The sequence below is a fragment of the Piliocolobus tephrosceles genome, chromosome 19 (genome assembly GCF_002776525.5).
Source record: "Piliocolobus tephrosceles isolate RC106 chromosome 19, ASM277652v3, whole genome shotgun sequence".
Classification (NCBI taxonomy): Eukaryota; Metazoa; Chordata; class Mammalia; order Primates; family Cercopithecidae; genus Piliocolobus; species Piliocolobus tephrosceles.
In genome coordinates, this window is record NC_045452.1 from 13086495 (window position 1) to 13112374 (window position 25880).

At 46.4% G+C, this 25880-nt stretch overlaps 2 protein-coding genes and 1 long non-coding RNA gene across 4 annotated transcripts in view; all 3 read left to right on the plus strand.

Annotated features, from left to right (window-relative positions):
- The window catches only part of SEC14L6 (SEC14 like lipid binding 6), a 26971-nt gene extending 23148 nt beyond the window's left edge, over positions 1-3823 (plus strand). Inside the window, exon 14 of the mRNA XM_026447083.1 lies at positions 3718-3823. The gene's annotated coding sequence lies outside the window, so the exon portion shown is untranslated. The remainder of the gene's footprint in view (positions 1-3717) is intronic.
- On the plus strand, positions 3504-6574 carry LOC113219730 (immunoglobulin lambda-like polypeptide 1). The gene is made up of 2 exons (XM_026447081.2): positions 3504-4029; positions 6477-6574. The coding sequence occupies exons 1-2, from the start codon at positions 3804-3806 to the stop codon at positions 6545-6547; spliced, it is 297 nt and encodes a 98-aa protein (XP_026302866.1). The 5' UTR covers positions 3504-3803; the 3' UTR covers positions 6548-6574.
- Positions 6575-10586: 4012 nt separating this feature from the next.
- LOC111534522 lies at positions 10587-22550 on the plus strand. Of its 2 annotated transcripts, XR_003306708.1 has the most exons (6): positions 10587-10724; positions 14322-14389; positions 20948-21041; positions 21514-21535; positions 21838-21879; positions 22468-22550. It is a non-coding gene; the product is annotated as an uncharacterized LOC111534522 (long non-coding RNA). The 2 variants fall into 2 exon arrangements; XR_003306709.1 differs by lacking the exons at positions 20948-21041; positions 21514-21535; positions 21838-21879; positions 22468-22550 and adding an exon at positions 15448-15583.
- Positions 22551-25880: the final 3330 nt, after the last annotated feature.

The following is a 25880-nucleotide window of genomic DNA, read 5'->3' on the forward strand; positions in this document are numbered from 1 at the left end:
CACTCCAGCCTGGGCTACAGAGGGAGACTCCATCTAAAAAAAAAAAAAAGAAAAATTAGTCGGGTGTAGTTGTCAGTGCCTGCAGTCCCAGCTACTTGGGAGGCTGAGGTAGGAGGATCTCTGGAACCCAGAGGTGGAGGTTGCAGTGAGTTGAGATTGCACCACTGCACTCCAGCCTGGGAAACAGAGCAAGACGCTGTCTCAAAAAGATTTCAGACCGAGCCTCACACTAGGACACTACGTGGGTGTCAGCCCACAGTCCTACTAGAATGCTGTCTTGCAGTCAGGCCTCTTTGGGTCTGGCTATGCCGTCAGCTGAGATTCTGCCCAAGAATCTTGTCACTCACATGTTGTCCCAGCTTATTCTCAATGTGGCAGCCCCAGTTGACAGCCAAAGGACTTCCCTAATTGCCTGTTTTGCAGGAATCCTGTCCAAAAATGGAAACACGGACATTCAGCCGCCCTTACTCTCCCCCAGCCCCTCCCCTGACAGCCACTGATCTGTTCTTCGTCCCTACACTTTTGATTTTTTCCAGAATGTCATATAAATGGAATTGTGCAATATTTATTCTTTTGATTCTGGCTTTCTTTAGTCAGCATAATGCCTCTGAGATTCATTCACTTTGTTGCTTGTGTTAGTATTTAGCTGCTTTTCGTCGCTGAGTAATATACCACTGTGTGGATGGACCACGCTGTGTTTATCCCTTCCCCTGTTAAAGGCTGGTTGAGTTGCTTCCCTTTTGGGGGCGATTATGAATAAAGCTGTTGCAAGCATTCATGTACACATTTTTCGTGATCCTAAGTTTTCACTTCTCTAGGGTATCAATACCCAGGAGGAGAATTCCTGCTGGGACCTATGGGAAGGGTACAGTTAATGTCATGGGAAACGGACAAGCTGTTTTTGCACAGAAGTTGTACCATTTTCCCAAAAGCAGCATGTAAGCATTCCAGTTGCTTCCCGTCCTTGCCTGGTGCTATCAGTTATCCTGATATTAACTATTAGGATAGGCCTGTGGTTAATGTGATTTTCATTTACGTTGCTTCAATGACTAGTGAGGCTGAGCATCTTTTCACGAACATGAAAAAGGCATGGTCGGCTGGGCGTGGTGGCTCACACCTGTAATTCTGGCTCTTTGGGAGGTTGAGGTGGGAGACTCACTTGAGCCCAAGAGTTCTCTGTCTCTGTAAAAAGAAAGAAAAAGGAAGGGAAGGGGAAAGGAAGGGAAGAAGAAGGAAGGAAAGGAAAGAGAGAAGGAAGGAAGGAAAAGGAAGAAGAAGAAGGGGAAGGGGAGGGAAAAAAGGAAGAAAGAAAAGGAAGGAAGGAAAAGAGAAAGAGGAAGGAAAAGGAAGAAGGAAGGAAGGAGCATGGTGTGTGAGATAAGACAGGCTCGAATTCAAGCGCTGTTTCTGGTACTCACTATGTGGCTTTGACCAGTGATCAGACCTCTCTGAGCCTCCGTTTTCTCGTTGGTAAATGGGTGAGATAGCATCTGCCTCACAGAGTGGTTGCTGTAAGGATAAAGGAGATTCGACAGGCACCAGCCTCCAGGGGAAGGCAGCTGCTATTGGGAGCTAATAACTAGTGTTGGAGCCCACCAGGGAGCCATGCTGCACTATCCCATAAGCTTCCTCTATGTGTCTTAGTCTCATCTTCCTGTGCTTGCCCTGGCTGCCCTACAGGCCCCTGTTAAGTGCCCCCCGGTTCTGATCTCCAGGTGCACTCTAGGCCCAACGCCCTCCCTGCATCTCATCCCATCTGGCTGCCAGCTCCACCTGCAGTGTGGGCCAGCCCTGCCCCTCGCCTCTTGCATGTCGACCTCAGAGACTCCCTTATGCCTGCCCCAGAATTCAACCTTCCCACCTGCCCTGTTTCTGGACTTCTCTTAATTCTCTTAATTCACTGATAGTTCAAAGGGTGCCTGCTCTTTCCAGGCCATGTGAGGCTGGCTTCTCATCTCACGCTGCAGAGACCCCTTCTGTAAGATCAATTTTAAATTGGAAAATTATTTGAAATTCATGATTTTTTTTTTGAAATATGTGGACTGACCATCCCCAGTGTTTAAAAAAATCCAAGAAACAATTGCATTTCCATCACGCAGACACCCCATATACCTGCGCCTGACTCCAGGTGTGGGCGAGATGAGCCTGGAACCTGTTATCTGTTGTATCAGAAGGTAAAGGCGCCATCCAAGAAATGTGGTGGGCACCATCCCTAACAAACTGAGGCCAGAAGAAGGGGTTCCCACTGGCTAAAAGTGAGACACGCTGAACATCAAAAGTATATGGCTGATACAAACCCACTGTGGTGGGCAGAATGATGCCCCCCTGAAATATCCACATCTTAATCCCCAGAACCTATAAACATGTTCTATTCTATGACAAGGGGGTGTTAGGGGTGTAGGTGGCATCCCAGCAGCTAAATTGCTGAGTTTAAGATAGAGAGATTATCCTGGATTATCTAGGTGGGCCCTCGTGTTACCCTGAGCGGGGGCGGGGAGTTGGTGCCAGAGCCATGCAACATGAGAGTGAGTCAACCAGCCACTGCTGGCCTTTTGAGGAAGGAGGAAGGGCCCATGGACCGAGGAATGTAGGCAGCCTGTAGAATCTGGAAAAGGCAAGGAAATGGCCTGTCTCTTACGGCCTCCATGTGAGACCGCAGCCCTACTGGCACTCTGACCTCAACCCAGGGAGGCCCATTTCAGACCTCTGACCTGCAGATCTGTAAAAGTCAATTTCTGCTTGATTTAAGCCACCAAGTTTGTGGTTAAGCAGGAGAATTGCTTGAACCCAGGAGGTGGAGGTTGCAGTGAGCCAGGATGGTGGCACTGCACTCCAGCCTGGGTGACTGAACAAGATTCCATCTCAAAAAAAAGTTTTTTTTTTTAAATAAAAAATAAGGGCTGGGCGTGGTGGCGTACACCTGTAATTCCAGAACTTTGGGAGGCTGAGGCAGGTGGATCACGAGGTCAGGAGTTCAAGACCATCATGACTAACCTGGTGAAACCACGTCTCTACTAAAAATATAAAAATTAGCTGGGTGTGGTGGTGCGCGCCTGTGGTCCCAGCTACTTGGAGGCTGAGGCAGGACTATCACTTGAACCCGGGAGGCAGAGGTTTTTGCAGAGGTTGCAGTGAGCTGAGATTGCACCTCTGCACTCCAGCCTGGCAACAGAGCAAGACTCGATCTCAAAAAAAAGAAAAGAAAAGAAAGTTAAAATAGTCTCGCTGGGCATGGTAGGTCATGCCTGTAATCCCAGCACTTTAGGAGGTCCAGGAGCTCGAGACCAAGTTGGGCAACGTGGTGAGACCCCATTTCTACAAAAAAAATACCAAACGAAAATTAGCTGGGCATGGTAACATATGCCTGTGGTCCCAGCTACTCAGGAGGCTGAGGTGTGAGGATCACTTGAGCCCAGGAGATCAAGGCTGCTGTGAGCTGTGATGGCACCACTTCACTCCAGTCTGGGTGTCGGAATGAGACACTATCTCAACAAACAAACAAACAAACAAGAAATCTTATATTTACATGATAAAACTAATCACAAACTACTAGACCAACTTCTAAGGTAGAAACGCTCTACCTTAGAGGGAGGGAGAGGCCCTGGATGGAGCAGACAGCCACACCATGAACCCTCCCAGAGACTTTGGACAGAGAGAGGCACTCCACACACCCCACTCTCCCTCTGCCGTCTCTCACCCCCTCCTTTGTCCACACAGGTCAGCCCAAGGCCACCCCCTCGGTCACTCTGTTCCCGCCATCCTCTGAGGAGCTCCAAGCCAACAAGGCCACACTGCTGTGTCTCATGAGTGACTTCTATCCAGGAATCTTGACGGTGACCTGGAAGGCAGATGGTACCCCCATCACCCAGGGCGTGGAGATGACCACGCCCTCCAAACAGAGCAACAACAAGGACGCGGCCAGCAGCTACCTGAGCCTGATGCCCGAGCAGTGGAGGTCCCGCAGAAGCTACAGCTGCCAGGTCACGCATGAAGGGAGCACCGTGGAGAAGACAGTGGACCCTGCAGAATGTTCGTAGGTTCCCAACCCTCACCCCACCCACAGGGGCCTGGAGCTGCAGGATCCCAGGGGAGGGATCTCTCTGCATCCCAAGCCAGCCAGCCCTTCTCCCTGTACCCAGTAAACCCTCAATAAATATCCTCACGGTCAACCAGAAATCCTGTCCCCTCTCTTCATTTCTTATCTCATATAATTTGATGCTTCTCCTGGTTTCTCAGTGTGGCGTTGGGGGAATCCTGGCACCAGTGGGAAAGTAGCCTGGAGGAGAGGATCACAGTCTCCCAGGGGTGTCCCCTGGGAAAACAGGTCAGGATAGGAGGAGTTGGCTCACTGAACACCAGTCCCTCCATTCTCTCCCTCCTCCCCTTCCTCCTTGCAGCTCAACCCCCAACTCGCTGTCTACTTTTTGGAGGGAGCTATTTCTGGCTGAGCCTCCAGATATGCCCTCTGTCCCCATCCTGGTCTGGATCCTCTACCCACCCATGGCCTCTCTTTCCTCAGCCTGCAAATCCTACTCTGGACCTGGAGCCCCTCTGCTTCTGGCCCTGGCCCCTGGAATGCCTTCCTTCCTCTCTGCCCAACTCTCCACCCCTGAGAGTTGGTCTGTCCAGGACACTCCAACACCATCAAATTCATGAGCTCTTACACTTTGGGTCCACTTTGATTTTTCACCTGACAGCAGGTTCAGATGTGTGAGAAAAATAGGAGGAAGCCAGGAATGAAACACACATAAAAGGCCTGCAAGAGGATCAGGACACTTGCAAAGATAGGCTCAGAGCTCCCCAGGAACCAGTGCAAGAAGGGTTAATAGGTGCTCCATCATTTCTATCTTTCTTGTTTTTTTTTTAGATGGAGTGTCACTCTGTCTCCCAGGCTGGAGTGCAATGGCACTACCTCGGCTCACCATAACCTCTGCCTCCCACGTTCAACCAATTCTCCTGCTTCGGCCTCCTGAGTAGCTGGGATTACAGGTATGTGCCACAATGCCTGGCTAATTTTTGTAAGAGATGGGGTTTCACCATGTTGTTCAGGCTGGTGTGCGCCATCATTTCTAAGAGATTAAACAAGTCTGCTCGAAGGAAGTTGATGTTTTCAATGCTGAGGCCAGGCATCTCTTCATAATTAAAAGTGGGAATGTGTTTTACCCACGGCCTCACTGTTGATGGGATTTGAGCTCCGATATGTACACAGGTGACTGCCTGGCAGCCCTAGGACATGGAGATACTCTCGGATGCTTGGCACGGAAAGTCACTGGCCATCTTTGGAGGAAGCATCATTTTTGGGAAACACTTCTCTGTTGGATCCTGATCCTCAGGTGGAAAACCAGGTCCTGTGTTGGGAATTTCTCTGGGAGGCTCCCTGGGTCTGGGGCTCCAGCTGCTCTCTGAGAAGGTGTGATGGGAGAGAACGTGGCCCAGCCACACCCAGCCCCTCCTGCATGGTTCCTGCTGAGCAGGGTGTTAGAGGGGTGGGGGCACCAGCAGTGGTCAGGCCTGTGTTTCTGTGGGTGGGGCCAGGGAGGGACTCTCGGGACATCCTAGGGAGTCTCTCCCATGGCTCTTGTTTGACTTGCCTGTGGCTGCTGTCACAAATGAACATTACACATTGATTATTTCCCTGGTCTGGAGTCAGATGTCCAAAATGAATTGTAGAGTGCTAAAATCAAGGTGCCAGCCAGGCCAGATTCCTTCTGGGGGCTCTGAGGAGAATCTGTTTCCAGGACTTTTCCAGCTTCTAGAGGATGCCCTGGGCTCCTGGCCAGAGCCAGAGCCAGAGCCAGCATCTTCAAATCTCTCTCCCACTCTTCTCTCTCTCTCTCTCCCCACCACCTTCTCTCACCCTCTGTCCTTCTCTCCCTTTCTCTCCCTCCCCCCACCACTCCTGCTCTCACTCTGACCCTCCTGCCTCCTTCTTTCCCTTATAAAGACCCCACCTTGGCCAGGCATGGTGGCTCACGCCTGTAATCCCAGCACTTTGTGAGGCTGAGGCGGGCGGATCACAAGGTCAGGAGATCGAGACCATTCTGGCTAACACGGTGAAACCCTGTCTCTACTAAAACTACAAAAAATCAGCCGGGCATGGTGGCAGGTACCTGTAGTCCCAGCTACTTGGGAGGCTGAGGCAGGAGAATGGCGTGAACCCAGGAGACAGAGCTTGCAGTGAACCAAGATTGCGCCACTGCACTCCAGGCTGGGCAACAGAGCGAGACTCTGTCTCAAAACAAAAAAAAAAGAGAGGAAAAAAAAAAAAAAAAGAAAGAAAAGACCCCACCTTGGACCCACCCAGATAACCCATGATCATTTTCCACCTCAGGCTCCTTCACATCCTCACATCTGTAAAGTCCCTGTGGCCACACAACACAGCACATGGACAGGTCCTGGGACTGGGACACGGCCATCCCTGGGCCCTAATTCAGCCACCCACAGCTCCTTTCCCTCCTTCCCCTCTCTTTCTCCAGGTATAAGAAAGGAATGCAGAGAGGCTGGTTGGTGCGGGAAGTCAGGGACCCCAAACAGAGGGACCGGCTGAAACCGCGGCAGAAGAACATAAATTGCGAAGATTTCATGGACATTTATTAGTTCCCCAAGTTAATACTTTTATAATTTCTTACGCCTGTCTTTACTGCAATCTCTGAACATAAATTGTGAAGATTTCATGGACGTTTATCACTTCCCCAGTCAATACTCTTGTGATTTCCTATGCCTGTCTTTAATATCTTAATCCCGTCATCTTCGTAATCAGAGGATGTATGTCGCCTCAGGATCCTGTGATGATTGCGTTCACCACACAAATTGTTCAAACAATATGAAATCTGGGCACCTTGAATAAAGAACAGGACAATAGCGATGTTCAGGGAACAAGGGACATAACCATTAGGTCCGGCTGCCTGAGAGCGAGGCGGAACAGAGCCATATTTCTCTTCTTTCAAAAGCAAATGGGAGAAATATCGCTGAATTCTTTTTCTCAGTAAGGAACATTCCTGAGAAAGAATGTGTTCCTAAGGGGAGGCCTCTGAAATGGCCGCTCTGGGGATGTCTGTCTGTTAAGGGTTGCAGGTAAGGGATGAAATAAGACCCCGTCTCCCGTAGCACTTCCAGGCCTATTAGGACGAGGAAATTCCCACCTAATAAATTTTGGTCAGACAGGTTGTCTGCTCTCAAACGCTTTGTTTCCTGATAAGATGTTATCAATGAGAATGCGTGCCCGAAACTTCATTAGCAATTTTAGTTCCCACCCCCCATCCTGTGATCTTGCCCTGCCTCCATTTGCCTTGTAATATTTTATTACCTTGTGAAGCATGTGATCTATGTGACCCACACCCTACTCATACACTCCCTCCCCTTTTGAAAATCACTAAGAAAAACTTGCTGGTTTTGCAACTTGGGAGGCATCACAGAACCTGCCAACATGTGATGTCTCCTCCCGACACCTAGCTTTAACATTTCTCTCTTTTGTACTCTGTTTCTTTATTTTTCAGACTGGCTGACACGGAAAATAGAAAAGGACCCATGTTAAATTATCGGGGGTAGGTATCCAACATGGGGTGCCAAATGTGGCCTTAGACAACTGAACTCTTTAAGCCTTTGTTTGCTCATCTGCCTGAACTCACTGAGTGCTGGGACTGTTTCAGGCCCATGCAGTGCCTCACTGAGCCTTAGAAGGGACTTAATGTTGAATGAAGGGGAGGAATTTTAAAATCCACATAAAAAAAACATTGGTTTTTTTTATTTGTTTTTTTGGTTTTTTATTTTTTATTTTTTATTTTTTGAGATGGAGTCTCGCTCTGTTGCCCAGGCTGGAGTGCAGTGGAGTGAGCTGAGCTCACTGCATCCTCTGCCTCCTGGGTTCAAGTGATTCCCCTGCCTCAGCCTCCTGAGTAGCTGCGATTACAGGCATGTGCCACCATGCCCAGCTAATTTTGTGTTTTTAGTAGAGATGGAGTTTTGCCAGTTTGCCCTGGCTGGTCTCAAACTCCTGACCTCAGGTGATCCACCTGCCTGGGCCTCCCAACGTGCTAAGATTACAGCTGTGAGCCACCGTGCCTGGCCATTTTTATTAAAATATACTGATCTACAATGTCACTTCCCCTCCATGCTTGACTTCTACCTTTACCTTCTGATAATCGCGATCATCTTGTAGGGATCAAGATTCTCCAGGATTACATTTTGGCCCCACCTTGAGCAGTTGTGGGACCTTGGGGAAGTTACTTGACTTTTCCATCTATATTTATTCTGTAAAATTTGTAAAATGGGACTATTTCTGAGGGTAAAATGAGTATGCCACAGTTGGAACAGTGTCAGGCACATAATGCTTGCCAGATGTTGACTATTCATCCTTATCCAGTGAGGACAATGGTATCCCACTGTGGGGTTTTCAATTTTGTATAAGATAATAATGATTTGGCCGGGCGCGGTGGCTCAAGCCTGTAATCCCAGCACTTTGGGAGGCCGAGACGGGCGGATCACGAGGTCAGGAGATAGAGACCATCCTGGCTAACACGGTGAAACCCCGTCTCTACTAAAAAAATACAAAAAACTAGCCGGGCGAGGTGGCGGGCGCCTGTAGTCCCAGCTACTCGGGAGGCTGAGGCAGGAGAATGGCGTGGACCCGGGAGGCAGAGCTTGCAGTGAGCTGAGATCCGGCCACTGCACCCCAGCCTGGGTGACAGAGCGAGACTCCGTCTCAAAAAAAAAAAAAAAGGAAAAATAAAAAAGATAATAATGCTTTATGATTTGTTAGTAAAAGAATTATCTGAGGCCGGGTGTGGTGCCTCATGCCTGTAATCCGAGCACTTTGGGAGGCCGAGGCGGGTGGATCACCTGAGGTAAGGAGTTCAAGACCAGCCTGACCAACATGGTGAAACCCTCATCTCTACCAAAAAAATACAAATATTAGCCAGATGTGGTGGTGGGCGCCTGTAGTCCCAGCTACTCGCGAGGCTGAGGCTGGAGAATCGCTTGAACCTGGGAGGTGGAGGTTGCAGTGAGCCGAGATTGTTCCACTGTACTCAAACCTGGTCAACAGAGCGACATTCCATCTCAAAGAATAAATAAATAAGTAAATAAAAGAAATATCTGAATACCCCTGCCATGGAAAGAAGAAACAGAAGGAGAAAAGGGAGTTGGTAGGTCCTAGCATTACAGAGCTGGGAAGGATGTGTTCAGTCCCTATTTTATAGACCAGGAGGGGAAAGTGTGATGTCTTCCAGGCTTTCGTTCAGGATACACAGCCATGACTTTCTATTGAGAGTGGGACCAGGGCCCTGGGTGTAGCTATGGTCAAGTTGCAGACAAGAACTAACACTTGTAAGACAGGAGAGAAGCATTTAGTTAGAAAAGCAGTCAAAAACTTGCGTATAACTACATTTGGTGAGCAAATGAAAGCTGTCAGACTCTGAAAAACAGAAATGCTGGTGGAACTGACTTTAGTAACTGGGGTTTTCTTTCTTTTTTCTTTCTTTCTTTCTTTCTTTCTTTCTTTCTTTCTTTCTTTCTCTTTCTTTCTTTCCTTCTTTCTTTCTTTCCTTCTTTCCCCCTCCCCTCCCCTCCCTTCCCCTCCCCTCCCCTCCCCTCCCCTTCCCTTCCCTTCCCTTCTTCTGGCAGTTTCACCCTTGCCACCCAGGCTGGAGTGCAAGGGAGCGATCTCGGCTCACTGTGCAACCTCAGCTTCCTGGATTCAAGCAATTCTCCTGCCTCAGCTTCCTGAGTAGCTGGGAGTACACATGCCTGCCACCACGCAAAGCTAACATTTTGTATTTTTAGTAGAGATGGGGTTCCACGCAGAGCTAACGTTTTGTATTTTTAGCAAAGATGGGGTTTCACCATGTTGGCCAGGCTGGTCTCGAACTCCTGACCTCGGTGATCCACCCCCCCCCCACACAGCCTCCCAAAGTACTAGGATTACAGGCGTGAGCCACCGTGCCCGGCTGTACCAGGGTTTTCTATTGAGTTTCTTGCCAAGGGTGACTTCCAATAACAACCCCCCTGCACTTTTCTCAGGACTGGAAAGCTCAGGCAGCCCAGGGTGAATAAAAGCCTGATTGGTGCAGTCAGCACAGAGGGCCTGGGTGGCCACAAGGTGGGCAGCAGCAGAGATGGGCATTGTGAGGCCTTGGGTGGGGCTGTGGGGCTGGACATTGTGAGTCACTAGCCTGGCCTGGCTGTTTCCTGGTAGCCAGGTGACATAGGAAGCTTTGTGGGTTATAGGCATCAGCCAGGGCCAGCAGCCCTCAGTCGGTAGCTAGGAGGAGGAGGAGGAGGAGCTCCGACTGTGCTGTGTCCCAGCAGTTTTGTGCCTGTGGGTGCTTGTGTTCATTTATCTTTCGGAGAAGGTAGCAGGTGGCGGCAGAGTAAGGGCTGAGGCCCCAGATCTGCCTGGGGTCAGGCTGCTTCTACAAGTGCTTTGCCAGCCTCAGTAGCGTGGCTGCTAGGGCAACACCATTTCAGTTTCATCGAAGGCTCAGGCAGGAGTGGACAGGCATGTCAAGATCCCATGGGAAATATACTGACCTCTTGTGTGTGCCCCAAAGTCAGTTCCAACTGTGGCTGGCACAGGGGGAAGTCAGCATCCAGTGATGAATCTGATTTTTATGAGGCTGTGGCTGCTCCAAAATCAGAATCCGCTACTGTAGAGCCTGGCAAGCTGGATGTGGGAGCCACGGAGGGCCACGACCTGCAGCACATCAGCAGGCAAAAGATGCCCACAGGTAAAAAAGCCTTGGGTTCCATTTACTCTGGCACACCTCTGGCCACCTCACCCCCTTCCCATCCCCTCATCCCCGGAGACATCCGCAGCTTCCAGCTCCATCCTGCCCGTAGCCAGCTGTCCCAGGTCTGGGCACGGGGGGCAAAGGTTGGCTCTGCCTCTTGTCTTAGACATTGAGGCTTTCTTGATCTAGTCTCTTCCTTTTCTCAATGAAAATTCAAATAGCCCAGTTTTGGAGTCCCCATCCCATTCTCTAGCCTTGCTTATCCAGCTGGTTTGGTACCTAAATGAAGGAACCAGGTAAGGGCCAGATTGTTTCTTTTCTCCCATCCCTTTAGGTAGCTAATAATTGGGATAATTCAGTCCCAAATATTTGGATTTTTTTGTTTGTTTGTTTTAGATGGAGTCTCACTCTGTTGCCCAGGCTGGAGTGCAGTGGTGCGATCTTGGCTCACTGCCACCTCTGCCTCCCGGGTTCAAGTGATTCTCCTGCCTCAGCCTCCTGAGTAGCTAGGACTACAGATGCGTGTCACCTCACCTGGCTAATTTTTTTGTATTTTTAGTACCGGCGTGTTTCACCATGTTAGCCAGGATGGTCTCTATCTCCAGACCTTGTGATCCACCTGCCTCAGCCATCCAAAGTGCTGGGATTACGCGCGTGAGCCACCACACCCGGCCAGAGATTTCTTATATTCAAAATTCAAAATTATTGTTTTTTTTTTTTTTTTTGAGACAAGGCCTCACTTTGTCATCCAAGAGTGCATTGGTGCAATCACAGCTTACTGCAACCTTGACCTCTTCAGGTTCAGGTTTTCCCCCGACCTCAGGCTCCAAAATAACTGGCACTAAGGCATCATGCCAAGCTAATTTATATATATATATATATATATGTCGAGATGGGGTTTCACCATGTTGCCCAGGCTCGGTTCACTTTTAATAGTAAAGGACACCTCAAATGTTTAGATATTTGCCTTCAGTTTGGGCAATTATGAATATAGCTATTAAAAACCTTGCTGTGTCTTGTTTGGAAACATACTTTTTATTTATTTGTTTTTATTATTATACTTTAAGTTCTAGGGTACATGTGCACAATGTGCAGGTTTGTTATATATGTATACATGTGCCATGTTGGTATGCTGTACCCATTAACTCATCATTTACATTAGGTATATCTCCTAATGCTATCCCTCCCCCTTGTCCCCTCTCCACAATAGGCCCCAGTGTGTGATGTTCCCCTTCCTGTGTCCAAGTGATCTCATTGTTCAGTTCCCACCTGTGAGTGAGAACATGTGGTGTTTGGTTTTCTGTTCTTGTGATAGTTTGCTGAGAATGATGGTTTCCAGCTGCATCCATGTTCCTACAAAGGACACACATTCATCCTTTTTTATGGCTGCATAGTATTCCATGGTGTATATGTGCTACGTTTTCTTAATCTAGTCTGCCACTGATGGACATTTGGGTTGATTCCAAGTCTTTGCTATTGTGAATAGTGCTGCAATAAACATACGTGTGCATGTGTCTTTCTAGCAGCATGATTTATAATCCTTTGGGTATATACCCAGTAATGGGATGGCTGGGTCAAATGGTATTTCAGTTTCCACTTATTTTGTAGAAGGTTTGGAATCTTCAGTGTCAAACTCTATCTGTGTTGTGTCTTCCCACAGGGTGGATAGAGGAACCCTGGCTATGGGCGTTTCCTGCCAGGGCAGTGACTGTGTCTTCCTCATTAGTCCTTACCCCAGAGCTCAGTCCTGGGGAGAACATGTTAGGCCCCATGGGCACTGTAGTGAACACATCCCTGGGGTGAGTTCTAGGTCAGCCCTGGGCTGGGATCTAGCGCAGGTGTGGAAATGTTCCCTTCTCAGCCTGTCCAGCCTGTTGAGCCCTACACCAACCCTGGAGCCTGCCCCAGCTTCTGAGTCAGGGTCCCTGCGATGAGGCTCCTGCTGCTCTGATCCTGTCTAGACAGGGTGTGCAGGGCCACGGTCTTCCCCTGTGTCCATGCGCGCCCCCTGCTGGAATCCTTCTGGACCTGGATGTTGTCCTCATTGTTATCATATCCCCAGGCCCACACAGTGACTGGCCCTTGTGTAGATGCCCAGAAAGTAACCGTAAATGTATGTTAGGAGCAGAGCTGCAAACTGTTTCGCTAGAAAACACTAGGGGAGGGGAGTCATGTCTTCCTCATGTCTGGATCTCCGGTGCCGTCTAATGTTCTCAGTCACGTATGTGCCTCCTCATGAATACATTTAAATATTTACAATTAAAAGTTCAGGGCCAGGCGTGGTGGCTCACACCTGCAATTTCAGCACTTTGGGAGGCCAGGGAGTGTGGATCACCTGAGGTTAGGAGTTCGAGACCAGCCTGGCCAACATGGTGAAACCCCGTTTCTATTAAAAATGCAAAAATTAGCCAGGTGTGGTGGCACACGCTTGTAATCCCAGCTACTCAGGAGACTGAGGCAGGAAAATTGCCTGAATCCAGGAGGCAGAGGTTGCAGTGAACCAAGATCATGCCATTGTACTCCAGCCTGGGAAGCAAGAGTGAAACTCCATCTTGAAGAAAAAAAAAAAAAAATTCAGAACCTCATCTCAACAGCCACCGTGCAATGGCCCAGCAGCTTTTTGTTCATGCAGCGGAGAGATTTCCATCCCCACAGAATGCCCTTTCACATCTGCTGTGAGCCTGGCTGAGGGGACGATTGTTGGACTCCTCTAACTCAAAGCGTGCACATCAAAGTTTGAATCTCAGGGCTGTGAGATTGGAGGTGAGACCTATAATGGGCCAGTGGAAGGAAAAAGTTGAAAGGTGGTTCCTTCAGTTCCTCTTTCTCACTTGAAGGCTGGCAAGTGTGAGCGATGCCTTTCTAGAGACCTCTGACTCCCCAGAGCCCAGGGAGAGTCTGACAACACCGAGGAAAGGGCAGAGTGATCTCATGTAACCCAGTGTGGCCTCACCTGGAGTAGGAGGGGGGGCGAGTTGCTCTCTGGAATGACTTCTTGTGGAGTTTTTGTTTCCAATGATTGGCCAGTGGACACCGTCCATGAGGGCAGCTGCAGTGAGGCCGACCTGCAGGTGGAGAATGGTACTCTAGGAGGATCTCTGGGAGCAGTTGGGTGACACCTGTTGCTTTGGAACCCAGGAACAGGGTGAGGAAGTCAGAACCAAAGGAAATATGTGTAGAAGTCTGACTTGCTCCTTTTGTATTTTAATAAGATAGAGGTGAGACAATTTGTGTCCATGGGCTTTGTGTGCTGTGTTTGTAACCATTTTTTTTTCTTGCTCTGGTGTTTAATAGTTACTTTCCAGAAGACCAGTTTGTCTTGTCTATGTCACAGCAAACATCGAAGCCTTGAGTTTTGATTGGTTAATATCTTCTGGGACTTGGGAACGCAAGTCTTATTAGGTCCAGGCACTGACTAAGATGCGAGGTATCTGGTGAGACTCCCTCATGCCCACTACTTGAACATAGTTGTTTCTCTGAGGTGGTCTCAGAATCTTCAGTCCCACGCTCCATATGCCGCATCTAGCAAATCTCCCTGAGGGACTCACAGTCTCCAACCCCCAGGGCACTGACATTAACTCTGTGTCCTTTTAGGCTCCCCTGAGGATAGCCTGAGTGTAAAATCTCCACCACCAAGTGAGGAAGACAATGATGATGCCCAGGTAAGACCCCCTTTCCTTGTCTTCTAAGGAAATGTTGCTTTCCTCATGTGAGAAACAAACTCACCCATCCACACCCAAAGAATGGATGCAGAGGCCCGCAGAACAGAGAAAGCGAGACTTTTAATGATGGTCTTGCCAGATCGGGTGTCTGATGGGCAGACACACCCAGAATAGTTTCAACAACCAATTTATCCCCTAGTGTTCAGGTCCCTCCCCTTGTTCCTCATAGACTGAGTACTATGAGGCCATAATCTTCCCAGATGTTGCATATTGATTGCTGGTTAGGAGCTTTAGGTATTTTTTATTTAGGGTTGTCTTACTGCATTTTGTTGCAGCCCACAATGCATTACAATCCTAGTCAGCTCAGGGGCTCTTCAAGTGTTTGACTTATGACCTAAGTAGCTGGGCAGGCTGATAAGAACAGACAAAGTGAGGTATTTTGCAGGCTAGTAAAATTTCAACTTAGACTAAACTTTGTTCAAGTGATGGGAACTAAGTGGGGTAGAGAGGGGGCCCAACAAGCAGGCATTGCCTATCCAAGCAGGAGCCTGGCATATCCTATTTCTTCTGTGCTTTGCTGACCTAAACAGGTTCAAGGCACTTTGTTTTAAATATGGACCACTGTATACATTATTTCCTTCACCTGATTTCTTTCTTTCTCAATTAACTTTGATATAAGAATATGATGAGGAACATAAGGTACAACATACACAATAGTCCTTGTTGGGATGGAGTTCAGTGGGAGTGTCTTCCCATGTAATACATGACATGCTAGGATGTTTTTGAAGGACAGCATCCATCATCAGCTGTAATGCAGAGGCATTTTCCTCACACTAGCTTTTCTCCTTGGATTAGGCATTGTGTGTTTACCAATCTAAATCAACCTCAAAGATAAACTCTGTGGGAAAAGCTCTTGTCTTTTTCACAGTGGTCCTCTATGCTAGAATGTTTGGCCTTTGACCCTTGACTCAACCACTGTTTCACAACGAACAGATCTGTGTAAGGCATGCAGCAGAATTGATCTGATCCTCATAGCATCTTCTTTTGTCTTGTTTCAGATTTTACCATCATGTGTCCAGGGTACGTACCTTCAACTAACTCACTTTCTGAGAAACAAACTTCCTGGCTTTAATATATAGAAACCTTAATCCGGGTTTCTATATTTGCTCTCACCAGACCTTAATATTGGGGGTCTGGTGTGAGCAAATGATTTTGCAAGTGTATAACTATGACCAGAGGGGCTGTAGAAATGTGTGTGAACCCAGAGGACCAACCAGGAGATTTTGTGTGAGCCAGTGTTTCTTCACCTGGAGTAGGAGAAGTGAGTGCACCTCTCACTGACTTATCCTGATGTTGGTGGTTCTAAAGAGTGGATTCTGGGCCTGGCGCGGTGGCTCACACCTGTAATTCCAGCACTTTGGGAGGCTGCGGTGGGCGGATCGTGAGGTCAGGAGATCGAGACCATCCTGGCTAATATGGTGAAACCCCGTCTCTACTAAATGTACAAAATTTAGCTGGGTGTAGTGGCAGGTGCCAGTAGTCCCAGCCACTCGGGAGGCTGAGGCAGAGGAGAATGGCGTGAACACGGGAAGCATAGCTTGCAGTGAGCCGAGATCGCGCCACTGCACTCCAGCCTGGGCGACAGAGCGAGACTTCATCTCAAAAAAAAAAAAAAAAAAAAAAAAAAAAAAAAAAAGAGTGGATTCTGGAGAATCTCAGCAGGAAAGAGGATGCCTTTCCACATAGGCAACAAGACTTCTGGTGGGATCTAATAAAACAGCATTTCCAACAACCTTCAGGTTATACCTGCTGCTTAGGAGGCTTAGGGAGAGTTGAAAAAGAGAAAAAGAAAAACTAAATATAAGCTGAGTTTGTTATTTTCAGAGTTTAATGTCATCGTGGTGAGAAGTACTATGTTTATGGGCTTTTGAGTATCCTGTGTTTTCAATCACCTCTTCTTGCTTTATTATTTAAAGGTGATTTTTCTGAGAACACCTGCTCTTTTCTGCCTCTGCCACTGCAATATGTCAGAGCCTTTGGTTTGGAACACAGTTCTGTCACAGGCAGTTACTTAATCCTGGAGACAGAATTCTTCTGCGGTGTGCCCAGATGCATAGGAGAAATGGATCCTCACCTTATGAACTGTTAGGTTTCATGGCAGCACATTCATTTGTCTGTCCTTGCTGTTTACCTCTGGTATCAAGACGTCTCCCTGGGCACGGAGGACACAATGAAAATCACTCTGGGCTCATTGCAAAAGCTCCAGTGTCTTGGAAATGGAGGGAGAAGCACAACCTTGAGCACACTGTCAGCATTCCATTTCATTTTCATGAGAATATGCAGTTTTACCATCATTTGTGGAAGAGGTTTTCCTTTCCCCATTGTGTATTCTTGGCACCTTTCTTGAAGGTCAGCTGACTCTGTATGTGTGCATTTAATTCTGGGCTCTGTTCTGTACCTGTGATACTTATGGGTGCCCCCACGCTAGAAGCATGCTGTCTCAGTTTTTCTCTCTCTTTTTTGTTTAATTGTATATTTCAGTCTCATGAATGTGCGTCCTGCAACACTATTCTTTTTCAATGTTACCATGGTTATTTGAGGCACATAAAAATTCATTAAACTCTTAGGAATGTCTTCCATTGCTGCACACATGGCTATTACCAATTTGACAGCAGTTATTTTTAATCTGTAGATCATTTGTGTAGTGTTGTCTGTTAGTCATGTTTAGTCTTCCTATCCATGAATACGGGATGCCTTTCAACTTATTTGTACCCTCTTTACTTTCTGGAATCTTTATGTTGACAGCTAATAAGTTAGATTTAACATGACTAATATAAATTTGTGGTTTTTCTTTTTGAGATGGAGTTTCACTCTGTCACCATACTGGGGTGCAGTGATGGGCTCCCGCTCACAGCAACCTCCCCATCCCAGGTTCAAGTGATTCTCCTGCCTTAGCCTTCCAAGTAGCTGAGAGTACAGGCCTGTGCCACCATGCCCAGCTAATTTTTTAATTTTTATTTTTAGTAGAGACGTGGTTTTACCATGGTGGCCCGGGTGGTCTCAATCTCTTGACCTCGTCATCTTCCTACCTCGGCCTTCCGTGTGCTGGAATAACAGGCATGAGCCACCGTGCCTGGCCAAATTTGTGATTTGTTATACGAATATTTTTTATGTCTGAATGAATAGGCATCAAATAAAAAAAAATTATGTAAGCTGGTTAACCAAAAAATCAGACCTGTACTCACGGACATTTTTTCAAGAATGTGTTCCTTTCTATTGGCATACATTTCCTCATTTCAGTAATTAATGTATATTTGAACCTGGAAACTCATCCTCATGGCAGAAAAGTGTTCAGAGTCATGTCTCTCAGCTTCATTGTTGTAGGTAGAACAGGGTCTGTGAGCTTGGCCCATTTGAATGAAGCCTGATACTTCTGGCATCTCCTCAGGGAGAGTGACACAGAGCTGCTGAAGCCCCTGATTACAGGAGCCAGTAGGCTTTTCACACACACCTGTGGTTCCAGAGGAAGACTTACAAAGAGGAAATCATGACTATTGTTTTGTTTTATTTATTTATTTATTTGAGACGGAGCCTCACTCTGTCACCCAGGCTGGAGTGCAGTGGTGTGATCGCGGCTCACTGCAAGCTCTGCCTCCCAGGTTGAAGCCATTCTCCTGCCTTAGCCTCGCAAGTAGCTGGGACTACAAGTGCCTGCCACCATGCCCGGCTACTTTTTTGTATTTTCAGTAGAGATGGGGTTTCACCATGTTAGCCAGGATAGTCTCTATCTCCTGACTTCGTGATCCGCCTGCCTTGGCCCCCAGAAGTGCTGGGATTACAGGCGTGAACCACCGCACCTGGTCAATCATGACTATTTTTAATTGTAGCATTTTAAAATTTAACTTTTAAATTATCTTTATGAAAAGAATGTGTGACTAATAGAATAATTTGGGTACAATTGAATCCATTTTACCAATAAAGTAAGCTTTTAATTAAGTCATAAATCCTTTAAAAGAGATGCTAAATGTAGTAGCAACATAATTGGATCCTAGTGTACTGATATGGTCGTGAATATGTTAAGAAAATGTTGTTTGTTAGAAGAGTTTCAAGACATTTCAGAAGGAGGAAGGCACTCTTCCATTAACCCTTAGTGTGTGTTTTTGTTCCATTTTGGGTTGACTGTTTTGTGTTACTGCATGATGCCTCTAGTACAAGGCCAACACCTCCATGTCTCATGTCTTTGCTGCTCCCCTCCTCTGCCATCTCCCTTCCACCTGGGGTAATAGCCAGTACGTACCGGACACGTGATGGTAAAATCTGCAACGAGACAAAAGAAGATGCTATGAGGATCGGATCAATTCTGCTGCACCCCTTACACAGACCTGTTAGTCTCTTGATGACTTCAGAAAACTAGCTGTGAAACAGTGGTTGAATCAAAGGTCAAAGGCCAAACATTCTAGCATAGAGGACACCTGTGGGAAAGACAAGAGCTTTTCCCACAGTATTTATCTTTGAGGTTGATGTAGATTGCTAAGTGCACAGGGCCTAATCCAATGAGAAAAACTGGTGTGGAGGAAACTGCCTCTGCATTAGTTGATGATGGACGCTGTCCTTCAAAAACATCGTAGTGTGTCATGTATTAGCTGAAAAGAAACTCCCACTGACATCCATCCTCACAAAGAGAGGTGTCCTCCTGGAGGACAGAATGAAAACTCACTCTGGGCTCACTACAACAGCTCCAGTGTCTTGGAAATGGAGAGAGAAGCACAACCTTGAGCACACTGTCAGCATTCCATTTCTTCATTTGAAGGAGAACATGCAGTTTTACCATCATTCGTGGAAGAGGTTTTCCTTTCCCCATTGTGTATTCTTGGTACCTTTCTTGAAGATCAGCTGACTCTATGTATGCATTTAATTCTGGGCTCTCTGTATCTGTGATACTCATGGGTGCCCCCAAGCTAGGAGCATGCTATCTGAATTTATCTTTTTTTTTTTTTTTTTGTAGATTTCAATCTCATGAATGTGCATCCTCTAACACTATTCTTTTTCAAAGTTACCATGGTTATCTGAGGCATATATAAATTATTTAAACTCTTAGGATTATCTTTTCCATTTCTGCACAGATGGCTGTTACCAGTTTCATAGCAGTTGTTGTGAGTCTGTAGATCATGTGTGTAGTATTGTGTCAGGTTTAGTCTTCCTATGCATGAATACAGGATTCCTGTCAACTTCTTTGTACCTTCTTTACTTTCTAGAATCTTTATGTTGACAGCTCATAAGGTAGATTTAACATGACTAATAAAAATTTGTGATTTTTAAATATTTTTTGGGCGGAGTCTTGCTCTGTCATTAGACAGGGTGCAGTAACATGATCTCCACTCACTGCAACCTCTGCCTTGTAGGTTCAACTGATTCTCCTGCCTTAGCCTCCCTAGTAGCTGGGACTACAGGCGTGTGCCATCACCCCCAGCTAGTTTTTTTATTTTTAGTAGAGACATGGATTTGCCATGTTGCCTAGAATGATCTCAATCTCTTGACCCCGTGATCTGCCTACCTCGGCCTCCCAAAGTGCTGGAATAACAGGCATGAGCCACTGCACCTGGCCAAATTTGTGATTTTTTTATACCACTATTTTGTATATCTCAATGAAGCGGCATCGAATAAAATTTTTTTTTTTTTTTTTGTAAGCTAGTTAACCAAAAAAATCACCCCTGTACGCATGGACATTTTTTCCTGAATTTGTCCATTTCTATTGGTATACATTTCCTCATTTCAGTAAACAGTGTATATTTGAACCTGGACACTTATCCTCATGGCAGAAAGTGTTCAGAGTCACGTCTCTCAGCTTCATTGGTGTAGGTAGAGCAGGCTCTATGAGCTTGGCCTGTTTGAATGACGCTTGATCTTTAGGGACTCTCCTCAGGGAGAGTGACACAGGAGCTGCTGAAGCCCCTGATTACAGGAGCCCAATAGGTTTTGTGCACACACCCTGGTTCCAGAAAAAGATGAAGAGGAAATCATGATTAGTTTTAATTGTAGCACATTAATATTTAATTTTTCAAATGATTTCTATGAAAAAGAGTGTGTGCTTAATAGAATAGAGTAATTTGGGTAAAATTCAGTCCATTTCATTAATAGGCTTTTAATCAAGTAACAACATTTTTAAGCAGATGCTAAATGTAGTACCAGCATAATTGGATCCTAGTGTACTGACAGGGTCTTGAATATGTTAAGAAAATGCTGTTCGTTTCGAAGAGTTTCAAAACATTTGAGAGGGAGGAAGGCACTCTTCCACTGACCCTCAGTGTGCATTTTAGTTTCATTTTGGGTTGACTCTTCTCTGTTGCTGCCTGATGCCTCTAGTGTAAGGCGAAGATCTCCATGTCTCATGTCTTTCCTGCTCCCCTTCTCTGCCCTGTTCCACTCAGGGGAATAGCCCAGCATCAACTCAGTCCATGCTTGTTAATCAACCTCCATACACCACATCCAGCAAAGCTCCCTGAGTGACTCACAGTCACCAACCACCAGTGCACTGATCTTTCCTCTGTGTCCTTCCAGTTTGTCCTGAGGATGGCCTGGTTTTAAGAGGCTCACCACAACACAGAGATGAAGCAGAAGAAAAGAAGATGATGATGATGCTAAGGATGCCCACGTAAGACTCCCCTTTTTTGTCTTTTACGGCAATGTTGTTTTCCCGATTGCTTTACTTCTCAATTAATTTTGATATGAAAATCTGGCAATGCGCATTGTGTACACTGTACCCTATTCTCTTTGTGGGGCTGGAATTCAGTAGGAGTGTCTTCCCACCTTATATGTGGTACACTAGAGTGCTTTTCAATGACAGCATCCATTATCAACTGGAATGCTGAGGCATTTTCCACAGCACCAGTTTTCCTCCTTGGATTAAGCATTGTGCATTTGCATATAAAATTAAAAGTAAATTCTGTGAATTAAGGTATTATTTTTCTATAGCTATCCTCTGTGCTAGTCTTTGGGAACTTTGGTCTATGGCTCAATCGCTGTACCACCTTCTGGTGTTTTATCGTTGTCCAGAGAATAACAGATCTGTGTGAAGCACACAGCACAATCTGATTCTCATATTGTTTTCTTTTATATAATTGCAGGTAACAGCTTGGAGCGACAACGGTATGTACCATGAAATAACTCACTTCCTGAGGGAAAAACTTGCTGGCATCAGTGTATAGGAACCTGATTCTGGGTTCCTGCTGGGAAACGGGATTGGGGTTTTCGCGAAAGTGATTTTGCCAGTGTAGAACTCTGGCCCGAGAAACTGTAGGGAGGTTTGTCAACCCAGAAGAAAGATTAGGGGATCATGTATGAAGCAGCGTGGGGTGGGAGAACAGCCCATCCTTCAGCTTCAGCTAAAGTAGGAGGAGTGGGTGAGTCACTCTGTCTAATGACTTATCCTGGTGTTTTTCTTTCTAAAGACTTGACGCTGGAGAGTATTAGTGACGAGGAGATTGATCCAGGTAGGAAGCTACGTGCCAGGAAAAACCCAATGGGAAAAGGTTCCCAGGAGCATCCAGGTTATCCCTGCTGATTGGGAGGAGGGGCTGAAGGAGGGAGTATGAAATCAGAAGGAAAATGGAAATATGTGTGAGGTCTGGCGTATTGTTTTCAGTTTCTTGGCATCATGGTAAGAACTGTCTCTATGGGCTTTGGGGGTGCCGCGTTCATGAGAGATTCTCTTTGCAGTCCACCTGCTCTTTTCTGCCTGTGGAACATCAGAGCCTTTGGTTTGGATTAGTCAGCACTCCTAGGGATTGTGCACAAGGGTGTAGGCTTAAGCACTGGGTGTCATCTGTGATGAAGGGAATCTGGGGGACACAGCTCTCTCACAGGCATTTCCTGGAACCTAGAGAAACCGTTCTGCTGTGTGTCAAGGGGAAATCGAACAGAATCTGAGGGACACAACTCTCTCACAGGCACTTACTTGAACCTGGAGACACAGTTCTCCTGGTGCGTGCCCAGGGGTGCAGGAGAAATTCACGGTCATCCTCTGAACTTTAAGGACTTTAAAAAGCACTCATGTTTCCGTCCTCGCTGTTGACTCCTAGCTTAAAGGGAGCTCCCGGGGTGAGTGACGGAGGCGGGATCGGACCCTGGCAGTCTGACGGCAACACCTGTGTTCCTCTGCACTGGGCCTTGGACAACATTACATACCTTGGTGAGCATCCAGAATTGAGGCTAACCACATCTGAAATTGAGATGGACCTTGAGTCATATAAATAGTTTGGAAAAGATGCATTTTACTACCCTGTTGAAAGAAACCATTTATTCCTCATTCCAGCAGGATAAATGGTTTTCAGTATCTACTTAACTGCTCATTGACTCTTCCTGTAGATGAGGAGGTGGCTAGCAGCCCCTGCCCTTCTCCCGTTGTAGGCCCAAGGTAACCAGCAACTGACTGGATATAATGGAAGAGGGGTGCATTCAGAAGTATCTGTATTAATGGGACCCACGTGATATGGGTGAGAGCTATTTGGGTGAGAAAAAACCTGGGAGTACAATGAAATATGTAAATATTCAAACATTGTTGAAATATCCATGGTACTTTAGTAGTTGAAGTCATTCTTGTGATCATCATTGCCTTTCCCAAACATAACAAGTACTTAATGTCCTATGGACCCATGCTATGAGGAATGATGATCAGTTTGTAAATGCCAATAAAACCATTGCCTGTATAAGCCACAATATTTCATCCATATATTTCAATGTCCATGTGTAAGTATAGTTCAAATGTCAGAAATTTATTATTATCTAATAGAATATGCATGGTGTATCAATGAGCAAAAATTATCATACTGTTTCTATTAACAATTATTTGTATGCCGAAAAAAGCAGACTCCCATTCTTGGAGTTTTCTGAGTTTGCACACATTAGCATGACAGCCCCATGTCCACCTGACATGTGCCAGCAGGAGGCCAGGAACAGAGGCTTTTCTTATTAGCTAAGGTTTCTAAATGTATTACATATTCACAGTTAGAAATTACTCTAAATATCATAAAAAGTTAGCAAGGAAGTTTCCCTTCCACTCTGAACTTCCAAATACCAAGTCAACATTTTTGTTCACATATCATCCCTACAATCTATGTGCAAATAGAAACATGCGCCTGGAATGCATGCTGATGCGTGATCGTGTTTATACAAAGTCATCTGCAGCTCTGCATATACCACTGGGCAATGCACCTTAGTTATTATTCCACATTTCAAATGTAAATCCATTGTATTGTTTCAGATCTATGAAGTACTGCACCCTATGACTCTTCCCAAAATTACTTAAGCACCCCCCTCTGGGTATCCATTTGTTCTGTTTCCAGTCTTGCTCTTATAACCAATGCTGTAGTGAACAGCACTGTGTTGAGTAGAAGTGGTGAACGTGGCATCTTTGTCTTGTTCCAGTCCTCGGAGAATGCTTTCAACTTGCCCCATTCAGGATAATGTTGGCTGTGGGTTTGTCATAGATGGCTTTATTACCTTAAGGTATGTCCCTTCTATGCTGATTTTGCTGAAGGGTTTTAATCATGAAGAAATGCTAGATTTTGTGAAATACTTTTTCTGCATCTATTCAGATTATCATATGATTTTTGTTTTTATTTTATTTGTGTGATGTATCGCATTTATTGACTGCTGTATGTTAAACCATCCCTGCATCCCTGGTATGAAACCCACTTGATCATGGTGGATTATCTTTTTGATATGCTGTTGGATTCAGTTAGCTTGCATGTAGCATTTCTTATTATTCTAATCTGTGGAATGTATTGGTTTAAATAATGAAAACATGTTCTATCTTCACTGCTTAGCACTTTCTGTTTCTTTAACAGCCTTCCCAACAGAGCAGCATAAAGGCAGGAGCCCCACTAGTCTCCCCTTAACCTGGAATTCCCCCTTCTGCACAGCTCGCTGATTGGACAGGATAGACTGGGCGCCCAGGCCTCAGGGTAAGGACACACTCTGTCACCTAGAGGTACAGTGCCTGGGAAGGACAACCTTAGAGGGGTGCTGCCAGCTTTACAGTGATAGAGATGTTGGGAGGGACTGATCACCAATCCATAAGGCTGTGCTTTGTTGGTGACATCAAGGATTGTTTTGCAGATTGTTGAGGAGGGACAATCCCAAGGCCTCACCTGGCCCTGGTCCTGGTCCTGGTTTGCACAAAGGCAGTAAGAGAGGAACGGTCAGGGCTGACCTGTTGCTGTGCTGAATGGAAGGTGCTGGGCTGAAATTCAGGAGGCTGAGGATGCAGCAGTCCCACAGGAGGTACATGACCTACAGGATACAGTTTCTTAATTGATGATAAATGGAAATGATAAATCACTGACTATTTTTTCTATCACTGGACATCTACTCTCTACTGCTGGTGATGTTCCTGTCTTTATGGAGAAGATGGAGGATCAATCAGTGTGTGCTGCACTGAGTGGAAGGAAGGAGAACTGCAACAAAAATTAAGAGAGGATGAGGGACGGGAGGGCCCTTCATCCAGGTGCCTGCAAAGTCCTCCTGAGGAGGAAAGCCCTGTGGCTACCTGGGGAAGGAGCCGTGAGGGCTGCGTGACTCCCACAGTGAAGTGTGTGGTATGTCTGAGGACACCCAGGCTGGTCTGTGAGGAGCCAGTGGCAGAGTGAGAAGCAGCAAGGCCAGGAGGGCGGCTAGAGGCCAGGCTCTGGATCATTCTCCATGTGATGGAAACAGCCAGAGCCCAGTGGGCTGGGAGGAGCAGGACGTGGTGGCTGATGACAGAACAATGTGGAGAGAAGTGTCAGATGTCAAGTCCTTACTTTGTTCTGTGAATTGTGCTAAAACTTCCCATGGCTCATCCCATTTAGGGACTGAAAGTTGCAGAGGTTTAGGAAACTCGCCCACAATACTGGAGCCCCCATCTCCTGCTCCAGTGCTGTCCCCCTTCTCACCCAGCCACCACCTGTTTCAGGGGAACACACAGAAGTGGTAACCTTTTATGGACAGGGAAGTAAATTCTGCTGTTTTTGTTATTCACAGAAAAAAACATTGGCTCCTGTGGGTTGGGAAGGTAAAATACCAGAAGTATTTCATCTGGTTATTTCTACCAACGTGAATTCTGTAGTATTGAAATGCATAGGTTAGCATTTTTGGCCAATTTACTCAGCATTCTGGGGTAAAGGCTTTTATTTAATAATTAATTAATTTATTTTTGAGACGGAGTTTCACTCTTGTTGCCCAGGCTGGAGTGCAACAGTACTATCTTGACTCACTTCAACCTCAGCCTCCCAGGTTCAAACGATTCCCCTGCCTCAGCCTCCCAAGTAGCTGCGATTATAGGCTCATGCCAACATGCCTGGCTAATTTTTTGTATTTTTAGTAGAAACGAGTTTCACCATGTTGGTCAGGCTGGTCTCAAACTCCTGACCTCAGATGATCCTCCCACCTTGGCCTACCAAAGTGCTGAGATTATGGGTGTGGGCCATACAAATATGGCAATACAAAATACAAA